The 18,622-nt window shown below is 41.2% G+C and overlaps 1 protein-coding gene across 2 annotated transcripts; it reads right to left on the bottom strand.

Annotated features, from left to right (window-relative positions):
• Positions 1-2,688: 2,688 nt before the first annotated feature.
• Positions 2,689-18,246, bottom strand: BRK1 (BRICK1 subunit of SCAR/WAVE actin nucleating complex). Of its 2 annotated transcripts, XM_045493767.1 has the most exons (4): positions 17,918-18,125; positions 9,877-9,959; positions 9,607-9,616; positions 2,689-2,837 (listed from the first exon to the last, which is right to left on the bottom strand). In XM_045493767.1, the coding sequence occupies exons 1-4, from the start codon at positions 18,033-18,035 to the stop codon at positions 2,710-2,712; spliced, it is 339 nt and encodes a 112-aa protein (XP_045349723.1). In that variant the 5' UTR covers positions 18,036-18,125; the 3' UTR covers positions 2,689-2,709. The 2 variants fall into 2 exon arrangements, with proteins under 2 accessions (XP_045349723.1, XP_045349724.1); XM_045493768.1 differs by lacking the exon at positions 2,689-2,837 and having other exon boundaries at positions 8,919-9,616; positions 17,918-18,246.
• Between the last annotated feature and the right edge of the window lie 376 nt (positions 18,247-18,622).

Here is an 18,622-nt window from a genome sequence, read left to right as displayed (position 1 = left end):
TATTATTTATTTAATAATTTTCTCGTTTGTTTTGTCTCCATCTTCGGTCACAAAATTCGAATTTTGTGTAGAAGAATATAATAAAGTCAAAATGTCCGTCTCCTCCTAGTTTCCCCCAGCCACCCATAAAGACTCCGCGGAGACAAGAAGTATTACCAGTTTTTGTGCTTCCTTTAAAAAAAAATTTTTTTTTTTAACATTTATTTATTTTTGAGAGAGAGGGAGACACAGGATCCGAAGCAGGCTCCAGGCTCTGAGCTGTCAGCACAGAGCCTGATGCGGGGCTCAAACCCACGAACCTTGAGGTGAGATCATGACCTGAGTCTGGCGCTCAGTCGACTGAGCCACCCAGGTGACCCTTTGTGCTTGCTTTTAAAGGTATTCTGGGGGCGCCTGGGTGGCGCAGTCGGTTAAGCGTCCGACTTCAGCCAGGTCAGGATCTCGCGGTCCGTGAGTTCGAGCCCCGCGTCGGGCTCTGGGCTGATGGCTCAGAGCCTGGAGCCTGTTTCCGATTCTGTGTCTCCCTCTCTCTCTGCCCCTCCCCCGTTCATACTCTGTCTCTCTCTGTCCCAAAAATAAATAAACGTTGAAAAAAAAATGTTTTTAAATAAAGGTATTCTGTACATATGCAAAGCAGTTGAACAAGTTTAAGAAATTTTATATTACTACCATCAGTGGAAATTCGCTCTCATTTGCCACGTAAGAGTACAGTGGAACTAAGTTAAATGAAAACAAAACAGTTAAATTTTATCTATAGTCTGTTAAAGGCTCTCAGCCTGCTCTTTCTTGGTTCGACGGGTTAGCCAAGTGTTAGATGTTAAGCACCAAGTATTAGCTGTAAAATCAACTTTGTCCTGGACATAATCAAAAGGATTAACGGAAATTGAAAATGGGATAATATTTGATACTGCAGTCTATGTGCGATTTGAAATTCACATCCACCTGGGTTCTCATTCCAGGTGTAGCTTCAGATCTGTGATGTTGGGCACAGTTCTTTAAATTCTCTGAGACCTTGCTCATTTTTAAAAAGTATGTCCCAGGGGCGCCCCGGGGGGCACAGTCAGATCTCAGCTCAGGTCATGATCTTAAGGGTTCCGTTGTTTGAGCCCCACATTGGGCTATGCACTGATTGATGGTGCAGAGCCTGCTTGGGATTCTCTCTTCTCTGTGCCCCTCCCCGACTTGTGCTCACTCTCTCTAAATAAATAAATTTTATTATATATATATATATATATATATATATATATATATATAGTCCCCTAACCAAGTGTTGAGGGGGAAGTGGTAAGTGTCTAGTACATAGTAAGCACTCAGAGCAATTCTCAGCAGTTATTATAAATTAAACACATTGTCTCAGTCCTGAAAATGTTCACAGGCTACTGGGCAAGCATACAAGACATGCTGTTAGAATATGATATTGATTGTAGAAGAGCAAGGTGTAAAGTCGTTTGCTGGACCTGAAAAATTCAGGCAAGGCTTCCCAGGAGTTTTATTTGGGATGAACTTTGAAGAATAGAGCTAAAAGTTTTCCCTTCCCATTTATCATCAGACAAATACCCACCTAGGATGTCAGATAAGGGCTCATTGGCAGACTTCCCAATCCAGTTTTCTTCTCATTGGTTTTATATCCTGCCTCTAAGTCCAGGACTCTGACAGTCCTACCACTTACTGAAAATCCATTTGGAGGCCCAAGCCAAAGAGAGACATATATTTATGCTCATAGACCAACACTATGGCCCTAACATTTAAAAGAAATGGCAGAGGGAGAAAGGACAAATAAAAATTGTTTGTTTGGCTATACTCCTGGGCAGCTGTTCTCAACCAAATCTGCAAAAGCAGAAGAGGTTTCTATTTGTGATTTTAGATGTATGATGACCCATTGGAACAACTTCATTCCAGTTTCTTCAATTGCCTGACAAGAAAGACTGATGCGAAATTCTCCACAAACCATACTGGAAAATGGCAACCCTATCAAAATGAGAGGAGGCTTATTTAGAATTTGGAAATGAATAAAAATGCATGGGGCGGGGGGGCACCTGGGTGGCTCAGTCAGTTGAGTGTTTAACTTCTGCTCAGGTTATGATCTCACAGTTCGTGGGTTTGAGCACCGTTTCAGGTTGTGTGCTGACAGCTCAGAGCCTGGAGCCTGCTTCAGATTCTGTGTCTCCCTCTCTCTCTCTGCCCCTCCCTCACTCATTTCTCTCTCTCGAAATAATAAACATTAAAAAAATTTAAAAATACAGGGGGAAAAGCTATCAAATTGTATGTATAGTGTGGTGACCTTTATGCAGTTATTCCCCCCCCCCATTTTTTAGAATATAGTTTTATTACCTTTGTAGAAAACTAAATCAGTTCCTTTTTCCCCCAGTCTTGAGATATAATTGACCCAAATCAATTCTTTTTTTTTTTTTAATACTTTTTATTTTTAAGTAATCTCTACATCCAACATGGGGCTTGAACTCATGACCCCGAGATCGAGTTACATGGTTTTCTGCCACCCCTGGGTGGCTCAGTTAAGCCTCTGACTTCAGCTCAGGCCATGATCTCGCAGTTTGTGAGTTCAAGTCCTGCAATGGGCTCTGTGCTGACAGCTCAGAGCCTGGAGCCTGCTTTGGATTCTGTCTCCCTCTCTCTCTGCCCCTCCCACACTTGCACTCCATGTCTCTCTCCCTCTCAAAAAATAAAACATTTACATATAAATGTTTTATTTTAAAAAATTGGAAGCATGTATAAGGGTGTGCAGACGGTGGTCAGAGGAGTGTGCTGCATTAGAGGTTCATCATTTCCTGCCTTGTTGAAAATGATGGCAAGAGTCCCATCCAAGGAGTCAGGCAAATCTACAAAGGAACACCAGAACCTTGGGTGATTTTGCCATGGAGTTTCCTTGAAAGTACATTATACAAAGTATCCTGATGGCTTCCAGCAGGAAGAGTGGCCAGCAGGGATGACCTCCAGCTATATTGAACATCAACATGGAAACATTTGTGGAGGAAAACCCCAAGGAAAGATAGGACTTCCTGTTAAATTACAATGGTTCAGAGACACCAAAATTTACAAGATTCATTCCAACATACCCTCATTTGTACTTCCAGGTTAGTAAAGTGAAACATACCAGTTTAATAATATTACAGAAATGCCTACATCCGTAAAATGAGAGCAGTTATTTAAATGCAAGGCTTAAGACTGATATTACATCATTGCAAATAATTACAAAGACTATTTAAGAGGAAGGAAAACATGTTTTAGGATATACCAAGGAAAACTAGAGGCTATATTGTTCTTACATTACACTTTCCACTATGCAAAAGCAAACATAAAGAGAGGAATAGAAGAAAATACACCTAAATATTTTAATATAACTGGTTATTTCTCTCCCCTTCTATTTTAATGTCTTTTATAAATTTTCCTTTAGAAGGATACATTCTGCCTTGTTTATATTTTGACCAATTAGAAAATACAAAGAAGTACAAATAATAAAGCAAACACTGATAATCTCACCGTACAAATTCAACAGTATGTTATCATATTTACTTTTTTATTTTTTCAACAAAACATATGATGAGGCTAAAATCCCCTTTAACATCCACTCTGGTCCCATTTCCCTCCTTCCTCCCCAGGAGCAATAACTATCTCAAGTTGGACGTGTATCTATTCAGGCTCTTTTCCCCCCTAAATTTATTTTAAATTTACATATAGAATTCACATTTTGGTGTATAGATCCAAGTTTTGACAAAACAGTCACGTAACCATCACCACAGCTAAGATACAGAGTATCTCATCACCCCCAAAAGATGCTGTGACCAACCTCTACCTGTAGGCCTAAGCCTTGACAACCACTGATCTGTCTTCTGTCCCTCGTGTTGCTTTTCCCACAATGTCATGTAATGGAATCACGCAGTACATAGCCTTTTGAGCCTGGCTTTTTACTTGGCATAATCAATTTGAGATTCATCCATGTTGTATCAACAGCTTATTCCTTCTCATTGCCAAATGGTATTCCGCCATCCACTCACTAACTGAAGGACACTGAGTTGTTCCCAGTTTTCAGCAATCATGAACAAAGCTGCTATAAACATTTGCATACAGGTTGTTTTGTGTGTGTGTGAACATAAGTTTTCACTTGTCCTAAGTGAGAATCATCTAGGAGTGAAATCGTTGGGTCACACGGGAAGTGTGTTTTCCCGCAGTGGCTCTATCACTGCGTTCTCACCAGCAACGCAGGCAGGCGTGTTCCAGTTGCTCCACATCCTCGCCTGCACTTGGTATTAGTTTTTTTGTTATTTTAAAGTTTTAGCTCTTCTAATAGATCATATAGTGGGAATTCACTAAGGTTTTAATTTGTGTTTCCCAGTGACTGGCAATGTTGAGTATCTTTTCATGAGCTTATTTGCCATCGTTTTGTCTCTGAAGCCCTTTGAACATTTATTAGATTTTTTATTGATGAATTTTGATAGTTCTTTTATCCAGGCCAATGTATGTAGTGCTTCTCATACACTTATGCGTACCTATAATCTATATGCAGTATCGTATGACTATCACAGGTGTTTAAAACAAACAAACAAAACTAAAGTAACCAAGTAACAGAAAAACTTGATTCTGACAAATAAACTTTAGCCAATGATATCTTTCCTATTTAATAAAGTTGATACTGCATTGTTCCTCTATGTTCTTTTTTTCCTGAGTTTTTAAATGAAATGTCATTTTGGTATCCTCTGGGTTGTTCGGGAAAATACCAGTGAACCATGACTACATTATACTCTCTAAGAGCAGGATCTATATGTCTGTTTCTTACCATTTTATCTCCAGTGCCTTACGCACAGGAGACATACAATGTATTTGATGCTAATAAACAACTTCTTAGGCATAGTGTTTGTCAAAGGCAAACTGAATTACTTATTGAATTAAACATTTTCCTTTTAAAAAAAGTATATTAATAAAGTGTTTCTCCTTATAATGCACTTATTGTCCATGTGAACTCTTAAAGTCACACTGGGATTATCACATTAAATGAGTTCAAATTTGGGGATAAGATAAATACTCTCAATTCAAAAATATGTTATATGAATATATATAAATTCTTTGTACTATTCTTATAACTTTTCTACAAGCCTGAAAATTGTTTCACAATAAAATTATTTGTTTAAAAACATGTTATTGTTGGGGGATGCAGATTAAGGCACAATAACAACCTCATACTTGGGTCATCTCAACAAACCCAAAGGTGCCCAAAGAGCCACAGGAAACCCTGCCCCAGAGTTTTTTGAAGCAAACACTGATGCCAAAGGGTGACACTTAGCTAAACGTGACAGTTGCTCTTTGTTCTGTCAGGTTATCAATGCGTTCCAAGGAGAGGCTGATAAAGGACCAGCACTGCACAGAAAACAGAAACCTGATGTGTGAGTCCTTGAATAGCTCTGCACAGAGCGGGGATAAGGAGACCTGGGTTTTAGTTTTGGCCTGGCCTGACCAGGTAAGTGGATGGGCATGTCACACAACCTGTCTGGATTTGTTTATTCATTTCTAAAATGGCAAGAGTAGACTTGATTATCCCTAAAATTCTTTCTCGTCTTAGTTCTGTGAGTTTTATTGCTAGCTAATCCTAATCTTTAGACAACTTAGTATTAACGTTAGCTTTTCTTCAGAAAATAAACCTGAGAGCCCTAAATCACCTGATTTTCTGTTATATAATCTACTTGACAACCACACCTGCCTTCAGACAGCAGCTGTATTTTTGTACAGTTCCTAATGGCATCGACTGTCTACAAACTGCCAGAGTAACTCACATTCTCCAAAGCCAAGTTTGGACAAAGATTTTCTCACATGCAACAGTCTGAAACTGAGTACAACAGCTGGGAAGGAGCCTGGAGGTGAACAATGGCCTTTCTGTCCCACTCAGCATGGCCTACAATAACAAATACTGTTTATAAACATGGCTTCAGCTTTATGAAATAAAGGTGGAAAATTCAAAGTACTAAGTAACAAAAGCAACATAACAGAACTTCATACGTCTCTAATGCGAAAAACATCAGTTCCCTATTTCTTCCTGCTTCTGAAATCTAGGTCAAGCTTAGTTTTTCAAGAGATTGAAAACTGTTTTATTATCAAGAGATGTGTAATCCTTGATAATAAAACCCCCTACTTTTTAGTTTTTCGATAAATATGCAAATTAAACCAAATTGCAGGGCAGAAATTATTTCCAAGTATGAGAGAATGAAGAGGTTCTCTTGAAGGTTCCTATGGATGGTGGAGAGATTTGTCATAGATAGCTCATTTCCCACTCACATTAGAAAACAGGAAAGTCCTTCAGAATTATCTTTCTTCAGGAATCATTAAGATGTCATAAGGAAAGGAAGAGGGGCACCATGCGGGTAACTTTCCTATGTCAAACCTCAGAAGAAAATGAACTCAATCTAGTTCTTCATTATGATGAGGTGACTGAGAACAACTGGAATTTAGCAAATCTGAGCATATTTTATCCTTCTGAAACTCTATCTTCTTACAGTTCAAATCAAAAGAACTACCCTGTCAACCTCTTAGTTTTGTTATAAGCACTGAACATTAGTGTTTAAAAGAAAGACCAGAATGATTTAATAAATGCAGATTAAAATGTAAAACAGAACTTTATCATCCTCAGTAAGGATAAAATATTAGTATTTTGGAACTGTTACTGCTTAAGCTGAAGAAGTTGACACCCTGGAGACAAAAATAAATGGTTGTTTAACCTAACAATACGGACTGCAATGACCTGTGAGCAAAGACTCATATGACATGAGAGTAAATTCCAGTTTCTGGAGTCTGACCAGAAAAGGTCTTTCAGAAGGGGATACAGCTGCTTCTTTTGGCTCAACCCAAAATAGCTGGAGGAAGCACTAGAGTGGATTAAATTCCTTAGGCAAGGCTTCCAGAACATACAGCATAAAATCAAACCTTCAGAGAAAGGAAGCGGTGAGGCGCAAAACTACGCAACACAGACATAAATGCAAACGGTATTTGCCAGACACAGCAAGGACAGCCTGTGAAGCCTTCTTAACAAAAGAAAAGATGGAAGCATGTAAGGCTAACAAGGGTGTGTAGTGTCTCGTGTGAGGACAGTGAAAGGGCACTGGCCTGGGAATGAAAAAATAAATTTTAGATTTCATATACCACAGTCAGAATCAAAGAATGGTTGGAACAGTCTGAGTCAGGTAGGTCCAGGTTCAAATCCCAGTTCCTTCCCTTACTTCGTATGGCTTTGGACAAGTTTTAGCCTCTCGAAACTAGTTCATCACCTATTACACGGAGATAAGAATGCCTACTTCTTAAAGGCTGAGGATTAAATGAAATAAAGTACAAAAAGCAATGAGCACATCTAGCACATGTAATAATAAATTATAGACAACACAAGCTACATATCCTTGAGCAAACCAGGGCCTCATTTTATAAAGGGAGTGGTAACACAGAAAAGCACTCTCACACCTTGAAGTGCCAGAGGTGATGAAGGGGTTACTACCAGCGGGAGGCTGTGTTCTGTGTTCCCTTGTTTCCCACATCAAGTATTACTAGTTGTTTTCCTTACAACCAGCAAGTTACCATTAGCAACATGGCATTACTTAGGACACTAACTTTTTTTAGAAATGTTACTTCAGTATCAATAAATTAACAGATTAGTATCCATACAACCGTAAGGAATTTATTGAGCATTTTATAAAGGAAGGGTTTTTCCTGTTTCTGTTGGTTACCATCACTTTTTCCCCTATCACTAACTCATGGTATAGTCCTTGCATATAGCAGGAACTCAATAAAGGTCTGCTACTCTGACTGCGGAGCACCAGATGACCTACATCTTGAACTTCAGAAGTACTTACTTCATCCTGGACAGGACAGAGCTATTATGAATAACGAACTCAAGTGACTCAAGTGACTGTTAAGAGCACTGTACTGATGAGCTCAACAGTGTTCAAAAATAACACTTACTATAGGAAAGGATGTCAGGTTTGTCTCCATTGAAAAATCCCATTTTTAAATGAAGGTACTACTTAAAATGACCTTCCAAAGGTCTAAGCAGAGGTTCCAAAAGATGTGACAATGCAAAGCAGCTTGGGCTCTACAAGTCAATTTAATTGGTGTTTATTGACCACCCGCCTTCCTCAAGGCACCTAGCTGGGCAATACAGGAAAAGGTACTCATGTATATTACACCAGGTAGACACTACACCAGAGAATGACTCATAACAAGATCAAATCCAGAGCTGAAGTGTAGTGTTAGCATGGCAAGATGGGATGGGAGGGATTGAGAAAAGGAAAAGGGCAGTACTAAATGAAAAGTAAAGTCTAGGAGAACTTTCTAGAAGAGGTTTGACTCAAGCTACCCTTGAATAGCAAATACGATTTGAATGGAGGGAAATGTGTGTGCTTGGAGCATAAGGACTTCTATGTGGCTGAAACAGAGATTCTACATAAGAAATAAACCCTTAGAAGTAGGGTGGCCTAAGTTCATAGCAAGTTTTGGATTCCAGAATGAAAAGTTTTAGACCCTTCTGTTTAAACTCTTTGCTTTTCAAAAGAAATAGACATTTAGCTCTTACCTGATAAAACTAATAGTCTGCCCTGGGCTGCGGTTAAACTGTGTGGATGCTGGCATTTCAGTAGACTAGAAGCATCATGCCTGATTCAGTGCTGTAGCTTTTATTGGAGCATAACATGCCTACATAGTAAGTACCTGGGAAATGTCTGCTGAATGACCAAATGATTCCCCAGGATGTATCAGTCAGCTAAAAGTCCAAACATGGAGGGGCTCCAGCTGGTAGGCAACCTAGACTTTGATCAAAGAGCAACATCTGAGAGTTTTATGTCAGAGTAATCATCCCGCACGTCAGATTTCTGTGGAATGGGTGAGCCCCATCTCTAGCTCCTCTCCCCACCACAATCACAGCAGTCAAATAAAGTTGAGGAGTTTATTAGGGAAATATGAGAGGCAAAGACACCCCAAGTGACAGAAAGAAAATTCTGAAAATGTCCCTTCAAGCCAAGTGGGGGCCTGGCCTTGACCTCCCCAAAAGGACAAGAAACTGGTGGGTTACCAACAACATTCTCTTGTGGCCACCTTGCCGGGGCATAAGTGTCTCAGACAGGACTGCCTCCCACCCCCCCACCAAAGGTGGAAAGGAGACAAAGACTGTTTATAGAACCAATGCAGAGGCAATGAGAGCTGTAAGGAAAGTGTGTGTGTGTGTTGTGTGTGTGTGTGTGTGAGAGAGAGAGAGAGAGAGACAGAGAGAGAGAGAAAAGGAGGTGGGGAGGACCTTAACAAAGAGTCCCAGGCGTCTGGCTCTGCACGCCTCAAATACATTGACAAACAGTTCTACAAAATGTTACTTAAAAGGTAAAATGCCTAATGTTGTTTCCGAGAGTTCCCCTGGACTTCTTCCCACATGCCACATCACACACCGATGTACATGGCAGAGCCCAAAGGCCACGCTTTTGAAAAAAGAAAAACAAGAATAAGCCCTGTTGCTCTTTAAGGAGAGAGGAAGGAGCTGAGGCTGCTGGGGCCTTTCCCACGTAGGCCTGTGTTCTGTAAAGCAACTTCCCAGCAGCAGCATGGCACAGTTCTAGGTGAGGGTCTCACCTTTTGTCACCTGTCAAAGGAAATTGACAATTAGATAAATTCACAAAGAGTAAAAAAATCTTTTTATAGATCCTAGGTAGTTGGGAGTGGTAAGAAAGATAACAGCTTTGGAGTCTAGAAACCTGGGTCAAATCCAGGGAACTGAGTCCATTAACTTCTCTAAGGCTGTTATTGCTTCCATGTTTGTTTCAGTAACAAGTAGAAATGTGCATTCTCACTGCACAACCCTTGCCTAGCGTCATGAGGAAGTACCTTCCCTGACATACTCACCCGTGCTTCAATGTACTCTATTCTCCGTTCGAGGGCTGTCAATTTCTCGTTTAGTGTTGCAAGTCTTGAACGACAAGACATATCTGGTAAAAGGAGACTGATGTTCAGGATTAATGTCATTCCAAATACAGAGAGACACACACACACACACACACACACACACACACACGTACACACAGCCCCTAGCTGAAAAGGAGGAATGATATATCATGCAGAGCCCAAATGAGAGCAGATGGGCAAAGCAGGGGAATGCAGAAGAGGTGAGAATTATATTAGGAACACAGCTGCTTAGAATGGACCTGCTGAACTTCCTACCAAGGGTGGTAGGCAGAGAAAATAACCCCTAAAGATGTCCATGACCTAATCCCCCAAACCTGTGAATATGTATCTTACACAACAAAAAGGACTTTGTGGATATGATTAAGTTTAAGGACCCTGAGATCCAGGATTATCCAGATGGACACAATCTAATCACAAATCCTAAATGTAAGAGACAGGGAAAAGGTGGAGGAAGAAGAAGAGATTCAAAGTGTGAGGGGAACTCAACCTGCTATTGCTGCCTTTGAAGATGGAGGAAGAAGACCATGAGCCAAAGGATGCCAGTGACCTTGAGAAGCTGGGACCAGCCCTCAGCTGAAAGCCAGCAAGGAAATAGAGATCTTAGGCCTACAGCCACAAGAAACTGAATTCTGCCAGCAACTCAATGAGCAAGGAAATGGATCTTCTCCTAGAGTCTCCAGAAAGAAAGGCAGCCCTGCTGACACCCTGATTTTAGCCCAGGGAACTGATGTTGGACTTCCAATCTACTCAGCTGTAAAACAATAAACTTATGTGATAAAAGCGGCTGAAGTTATGGTAACTTGTTATGGCAGCCAGTAAAAACTAACACACCAACACTGTACAGGTGGCTATTTGCTAAAAGGCAAACCAAGAGTTTCAAGAAAGGGGAAGCAACAAGAGGAAGAAAATAATCTCAACAGGGAGGAGAAACAGAGGCCAAGAAAGCAGCAGAGACTGTGGAGAGGAGGAAAGGCATCACTGCTTTTGCTCTAGGAAGGTACTTAATGTGTCATCACTATGTGTGCAGGCATTTCAGAATGAGAAAAAACTTGGGAGAACATCAAATACCCTGTGAAGCCCACATTCCATCTGTGGAAAACAGCAAAACTCCTTTTCTTCCTTTATCCTTCTAATCTTCTTTCTCTACCTCATCCAAAATGAAACCTCAGATTTCCCCTAAAATACCTTTTCCTCTGCAAACTCCTCTAACAGAAACCACTTTACTACTCTTTCCCCAACCATTCTCAACACCTAGGAGAAAAGGTTTCTAGACATGCTAATTATTTCCTACCTCTTCAACTTCATTGTTTGCTCATCCTCAATAATCTTCACTTTTTAAGCCTAAAATATCCTCTCTCCAAGACAATCTCCCACTCAATGATTTAACACTTAGCTCACAACTTCCTCTTCATCTCTTCCTTGTTATGCAAAAGCACTTGGGCATCTGTTTCGACAAATTTTCCTTCACCCAGATTTTGCCTCAACCCCACGTCCAAATCTTCTCCATGTCCAAATCTTACTCATCTTGCCTGTCTAAACATTCTCCTTCAAGGTTCACTTCAAATTGGGCCTCTGAGAGGTCTCTGACAGATGGATATAATTCTCCCTCTGCTGTACATTTATGGTTGAATTTATAGTTTATGTACTTGGTCTTAGTTATCATTTCCCCCTTTGAATACAGATTTAACAAATAAGAATGTTTACCACTTGGGGCGCCTGGGTGGCTCAGTTGGTTAAGCGTCCGACTTCGGCTCAGGTCATGATCTCACAGTTTGTAAGTTCAAGCCCCACATCGGGCTCTGTGCTGACAGCTTAGAGCCTGCAGCCTTCTTAGAATTCTGTATCTCCTTCCCTCTCTCTGCTCCTCCCCTGCTCATGCTCTGTCTCTCTCTCTCTCTCTCTCTCTCCTTCAAAAAAATAAAAAATAAAAAAAAGAATGTCCACCACTATTACTTACGAATGATTTCATGAAGTAGGGCATATTTATGAAAGACTATTAAAACCAACCATTAAAAATTAGAAGTTTGCATCTTTTTAACAAGTCACTAAAAAAACAAACAAAAAAGGCATCATTTTAACAACTCATTAAAAAACAAAACAAGGGGTGCCTGGGTGGCTCAGTTGGTTAAGTGTCCGAATAAGAGTTCAAGCCCTAAGTCAGGCTCTGTGCTGACAGCTCAGAGCGAGGAGCCTGCTTCAGATTCTTCCTCTCCCTCTCTCTCTGCCCCTCCCCTGCACGCAAACAAAATTACAAGGTTGAATACTTAATGACACGAGAAAATGCTCATGCTACATAGCCCAATGATATTTATATATTTATAATTTATCATTTATTTCCATGTCTGCTCCCCACTAGAATGAGTTCATCAAAGGCAGATACTGACTCTTATTAATCTTTGAAATATTAGTATCTTGTCTGGCACAGAGATGTTTTTGAAAAAAAAAAAAAAAGATGGATTCTGGCATATTGGTATCAGTAGAACAAAAAATTGGCTCTAGTGTGACTCTACTAATTCTACAAGTGGGGAAACCAAAGCCCATCTTGGATAACTGATGGGACAAAATAGTAAGTAGCACAGCTGAGTTCAGAACCAGTTCGCTTATTGCCCTGGATGGTACCTTCCCACCACACACAACATTACCATCTTTAGGAACCTCTGAGGCCGTAATTTATTCCCCACATCTCTCTCTCTCTCTCTCTCTCTCTCAAGTTTGTTTATTTTGAGAGAGAGAGAGAGAGAGAGAGAGAGAGAGAGAGAGAGAGAGCATGTGCAGGGGAGGGGCAAAGAGAAAGGGAGAATCCTAAGCAAGCTCTGTGCTATCAGCGCAGAGCCCAACGCAGGGCTCAAACTCACGAAACTGAAATCATGACCTGAGCCAAATACAAGAGTCAGACACTTAACTGACTGAGGCACCCAGGTGTCCCTATTCACGACATCTCTTTTTTTAATGTTTATTTATTTTTGATAGAGAAACAGACAGAATGCGAGGTGGGGGGAGGGGCAGAGAGTAAGACACAGGATCTGAAGCAGGTTCCAAGCTCTGAGCTGTCAGCAGAGCCCGATGTGGGGCTCGAACTTACGAACTGTGAGATCATGACCTGAACAGAAGTTGGACACTCAACTGACTGAGCCTGGAGTCCCCTCCCCACATCTCTTAAAATATGCTTATAGCCTGACTCTTCCATTTACTGGTTCCTTTTTTTCTTTTTGTTTCCATACTAGGTATTTTCCCACTCACCCATCTTCATTATTCTTTTTTAAAAATAGCTTAATTGATATATAATTTATATACCATGAACTTCACTTGCTTATACAATTCAATAGTTTTTAGAACACAGTTGTGCAACCATCACCATAATCTAATTTTATTTATTTATTTATTTTTATTATTATTTTTTTTTTCAATGTTTATTTATTTTTGGGACAGAGAGAGACAGAGCATGAACGGGGGAGAGGCAGAGAGAGAGGGAGACACAGAATCAGAAACAGGCTCCAGGCTCTGAGCCATCAGCCCAGAGCCCGACGCGGGGCTCGAACTCACGGACCGCAAGATCGTGACCTGGCTGAAGTCAGACGCTTAACCGACTGCGCCACCCAGGCGCCCCCACCATAATCTAATTTTAGAACATCCTCATAATCCCTACATGAAACCTTGTACCAATGAGCAGTCATTCCCCATTCAGCCTTACCCCAACTGCTGGCAACCATTCATCTTTCTGTCTCTATGGATTTGCCTATTCTGGACATTCTCCATTCCTCTTTTAAATCGTTTTGTTTATCTGCTAGTGCTGCTTCTTCTAATTCCTAGATCTAGCTTGAGTACAAAGACCTCAGCACCCTCCTTTTCTGGATCCACCTTCACTGCCAGGACGGCCCAACAGGACCAAATCTCTTTCAATCTGGTTTTTAGCAGCTCAAAGGCACACCATGTATGCTATTCAGTAAGAGCATGAATGTTACCACTAACAACCTGTCATTTCCCATAAAAAGAAACATGCCAAAATTATCTGCAGGGGGGTGGGGTGGTGAGAGGGAGGGTTCCTTCCTGGACAGCTGTTTCTGTTCTAGCTCTGTAAATTTGGTAATGAATCCGAATCCAAGAACAACACTATGTTACTGACCTAAATGGGTAAGCACTGTTGAGAAATATATAACCTCCAGAATATATAACTCCAGAAACTAGTCATTATTTCAGATCCCAAGAAATACATATTGATTCAAGCAAAACACTGTGAAAGCACTCAGCAGCTGAACAAATCTGAAACCAGAGTGCATTTATGAGTGTGTTATCACCAGACTTTAACTGAAGACACCAGCAGTCCTAGCCAGGGTGCTTGATACTGTGTATCCATTACCACTACTGACAAATAAATGCCAGTTACCAGCTCCTCTGAACTCTGAATGCACATAACCTTAGCCTGCAAAAATCAACACTGTCATTCTCTTGAACTGCTGTTGTAGTTACGTCTTACTTCTCTGACAGAATTCTAAATTTCTCAGGAGTGGCTACCATTTATTCTTATTTATTCCTTTTTCAGAGGATGTGTCACATAGCTGGGATCATAACAGGCATGCTACATTTGTTGGCTAAGTATAAAAACTGACATTTAGAAAAATATCACTTATTATTTTTGTTACACTTCTCTGCACAGATTAGCTTTAGAATCAGATAAAATGGTATAAAAATAAAAAGCTATCTTCCGTGACAATCTGTTTTTAGAAGTGTCCCCAATTCAAGGTACAGAACAGGCCAAGTGTTTGGGTGTTATCACTGCCTTATGATCTATGAGTTCTCGGGTTCAGGTGGGTGGTCCACCTATATTACTCTCACCTGCTGGAATCACAGGGTAAAAGCTATTTAGTCATTAGCTAACAGTTTCCTCTGCAAAGTACATGGCCTACAGAGACTCTCTGTGGCCGGGATGGGGACTGGAGGATTGCTGCCATTTCCAAAGAGCTCCAGATGCCCCCTCAAGGTAAACTCCTCGTAAATCTCTGTACCACCAAATCATATTATTATAAATTCAATATAAGCCCTACATCTACACATCAGAACTGAGGAGTCACACTAAGGACTTAGAGTGGGAAAATATATCCCTCACAAGTTCATCCTGAGTCATTCAATGCCAAGACAATATATTCAAGTGTTACATGATGTATCCAGTTTCTCAGCCTGTTGGTCCTTGTCGAAACTCTTCTATCAATGATATGCTCAGTCTTCAAGAACTTGCCTCAGGTACACCTAAGTACTAAGTCAAATGGCTTTAGCTTTTTACCTTGCTTCATAATTCCATTCTTAATTGCAATTAATTGTCATTTTTCTTTAAAAGGACTAAATTCATTTCCCACAATCTTCAAAAACTATTTAGTAATTACTCCAAACATTAGGCCACTAGCATCGCATTAAGGGAGAATAATGGCTTAAGCTAAGGAAATCCTTAAGATCCAATCCTCAACACTGGAATTCTGTGTGACTTTTCCTCAGTCTAGGACTTGTTGGAAATCTCAAATAAAAAGAAAAGTCTTTATCCTCTATTTGATCACAAAATGTGATTCACACATTTGGTAAAATTTCAGTGCAGGTATTCCCTTGTTTATAAAGCAAGAAAAGAGGCATTTCTCCCCTGCAAATCCTGAGCTCAAACTCTTCAATTTCTGGTCAGTTCCAAGCCTCATCTGCTATAAATCTAGTGACTATAAGATGCCAAGAAGATTTATGTCAAAGATAAATGTACATGAATTAAAAGTTTATTAACACAATTCAGTGCTCAGAAATGAAGTTATTACGTTACCCAGATCCAAATCCGGGGAAGTGACATGCTAGATCACTTTTAAATTTTGAGTAACAGCCCCGGCGTTACTTGTAATTTTAGATGCTTTACTGATTTCACTGACATTCTTAATACTTTGATTGGATTTTCTGATCCTACCAGATAGGTGAAGTCTTTTAATTCTGCTTTTTAAAGTTAAAACTCTCCATGTCAGTGATTTTTCCAACTACTTTCCACTGCCTTTCCCAACTAAGCCAAAGTCTCAAAGCTGTGATCTTATCTTTCCATCTTTCCCCTAGCATGCAATATTTTGGTTTCTCTTCTCCAGCCCTCTCTCTGAAGGAAGATTATGAGTAAAGAATGCTGTGATCTGGGGCGCCTGGGTGGCGCAGTCGGTTAAGCGTCCGACTTCAGCCAGGTCACGATCTCGCGGTCCGTGAGTTCAAGCCGCGCGTCAGGCTCTGGGCTGATGGCTCAGAGCCTGGAGCCTGTTTCCGATTCTGTGTCTCCCTCTCTCTCTGCCCCTCCCCCGTTCATGCTCTGTCTCTCTCTGTCCCAAAAATAAATAAACGTTGAAAAAAAAAATTTTTTAAAAAAAAGAATGCTGTGATCAACCTCCAATAATAGTTCAACTCTCCAGGAAAGCAGGAGAAACCAATTATGAGAACTAACATTGAAAGAGTTTGCACAGAACTTAGGAAGAAAGAAACTGAGGAAACCCAGACTATCTGAGTAGCAGGGTAAATAGGTTCAGTATTTCTTAGACGTTTTCAGTTCACTGCAATCCATTAGTGTAGCCTCCGACTTGAGTCTCCTAGCTCCAAATCCACCTATCTTTTTTACTAAACCATACTCCTTCACTCATGGTCCTTAAACAATTTCAGGATACATGAGATCTATGATTTGTTGACCATCATTCCCTCCTACAACCTCTATCGATACCGAGTTATGGGTGCGAATATGTATCAATTGCATATATATTTATACTGTTCTCTCATTAATACTGCCCTCACCCTCATTCCCTGGTGAGAAAATCCATCATGCCAAAACACATCAAGATTATAATCTTAAACGCTTTGTAAGTAAATACATTAATACAAAACCGATGTTCCGAAGCTGTCATTATTTCATCTTCAAGACAGAAATTCCTTGAAAGCAGGAAATGATTCTTACTCTCTGTCCTCCAGAGTGGAGCTTTGAGAGAGAGCTTTGTACTGAGATCTAGTTTCTCTTGCTGATGCTTTCTAAGAAAATTCATGTTCTGTTACCTTACTCCTCAGAATGCATCAGTCCTCTGACTGGAAAATTAATTACTTTAAATCATTTTTATACATCAGTTTCCACTACTTAGTCTTAGTTGCTTGCGGCTGAAGTGCTGGAACAGGAGCACACTAGTTGGAAAAAGATCACTAGATGTCATCCTTACACCTTGCAATTACTTAAGTAAGTCTACCCAGGGCCTAGTTCGGCTAAAGAAACAGTTGGGAGAAGATGGGATGGGAGTCTCTGTTACATGTTTGCTGTCCAGAAGGACACGGAACAATGCATCAAGAATTTAAGACTATCACAAGCAAGCCACGCCTAGGAAAGATTTTGCCAAAAGCAGAATACCAACTATCGGCTAGATGCTAGCAATATAGAAAGCTCCATATCCTTAAAAATCTGTACTTTACTTCTGATCTCGTCTCCTACCACTCTCAGGACAAGAAACACGAGAGACGGGAAGGGGCGACTAAAATGCATGGCGCTAAAATGATCCTGAAAACGATGAGGAAACTTCAAGAGACTTAACACAAGCAGCGACACGGCTGCGGCTGCATTCTGAAAGGCGCACATTGAGCGCAAAGTGGGAACTGGAATGGAAGCGGGTCACAAAGGAAGCAGGGAGGCTACTGCTGAGAGAAGAAAAGAAGAAAAGAGAAGAAAAGACGGTGGATGGAGCGGTCTGAAGAGTCTGGAAAAAGGAAGGACTTGTTAATGGATCTGGGGTGATAGCAACGAAGCCGATGAGCTCAGCCTGGCGCAGGATAACCCCACAGGAACTGCCCAGTGGAGCCTGAGGATCAGAGCGAGAGGGGGAAGGTGGACTCCGAAAGGAGGACGCGAAAACCACCCCGGAGAAAGCCCCTTCAAAGCTTCTGAGCGCCATCGCCAAACTGCCTGAGTGGCCTTCGACCCACCCTCGCCTCCCCCTGCTCGCCCGCTGACCGAACGAGTTGAGAAAGTCCGCGATTTTCTTGATGCTGCTGGTGATGACCTCGATGTACTCCCGGTTCGCCCAGTCCTGGTGAATCTCCCGCTGCACCGGATCCTCTTGACCCGCCATGGCTGCCGCCTAAGGAGGAGCGACTGCGCAGGCGCCCCGACCCTCCAGGCCGGCAGTGCGTCTGCGCTGCCAGTCCACACCCATGCCTTGACACCCACAAATCCACGAACATTGTGATGCGCCTGCGCGATGTCAAGTCCTCGCCTGCGTTTTAGTTCTGCTCCCACGCCCCTGAAAAAAGTCGCATCAAAAACCAGCGGGGAGACTGGAATGCGCAAGCGCCGAGACACTCCCTACCCATCACGTACCCCACCCTGGGCGGTTTTGGTCGTTGCGGGGCACGTGACCACGTGACACCCACTGCCCTAGCTGCTCCAAACTAAGGTTTGTGTCAGCAATTAGCTGCTCCAAACTAAGGTTTGTGTCAGCAATAAGTTAGGTACAGTCAATTAAGCCACATTAAATACAACTCATTTTAAAAATGGCTTTCAACAACGCAATATGATGCCCACCTTGCAACCATCAAATGAACAAAATACTATTTTTTTCTAAACAATAATATCTAGTGGTGGAGAGGCGGAGGGGAAATTGATAGACTCCTAAATAGCTGGTCACACTGTAAACTGGCACAACTCTTTAAGGAAATT

This window comes from Leopardus geoffroyi, chromosome A2, assembly GCF_018350155.1.
Source record: "Leopardus geoffroyi isolate Oge1 chromosome A2, O.geoffroyi_Oge1_pat1.0, whole genome shotgun sequence".
NCBI classification, from domain to species: Eukaryota; Metazoa; Chordata; class Mammalia; order Carnivora; family Felidae; genus Leopardus; species Leopardus geoffroyi.
This window is presented reverse-complemented; position numbering and strand designations above follow the sequence as displayed.

Coding starts and splice junctions, on each gene's coding strand:
- BRK1 (XM_045493767.1), bottom strand. CDS start 18,035: ATGGCGGGTCAAGAGGATCCGGTGCAGCGGGAGATTCACCAGGACTGG. Junction 9,960..17,917: donor GGACTTTCTCAACTCGTTCG/GTCAGCGGGCGA, acceptor TCCTTTTACCAG/ATATGTCTTGTCGTTCAAGA.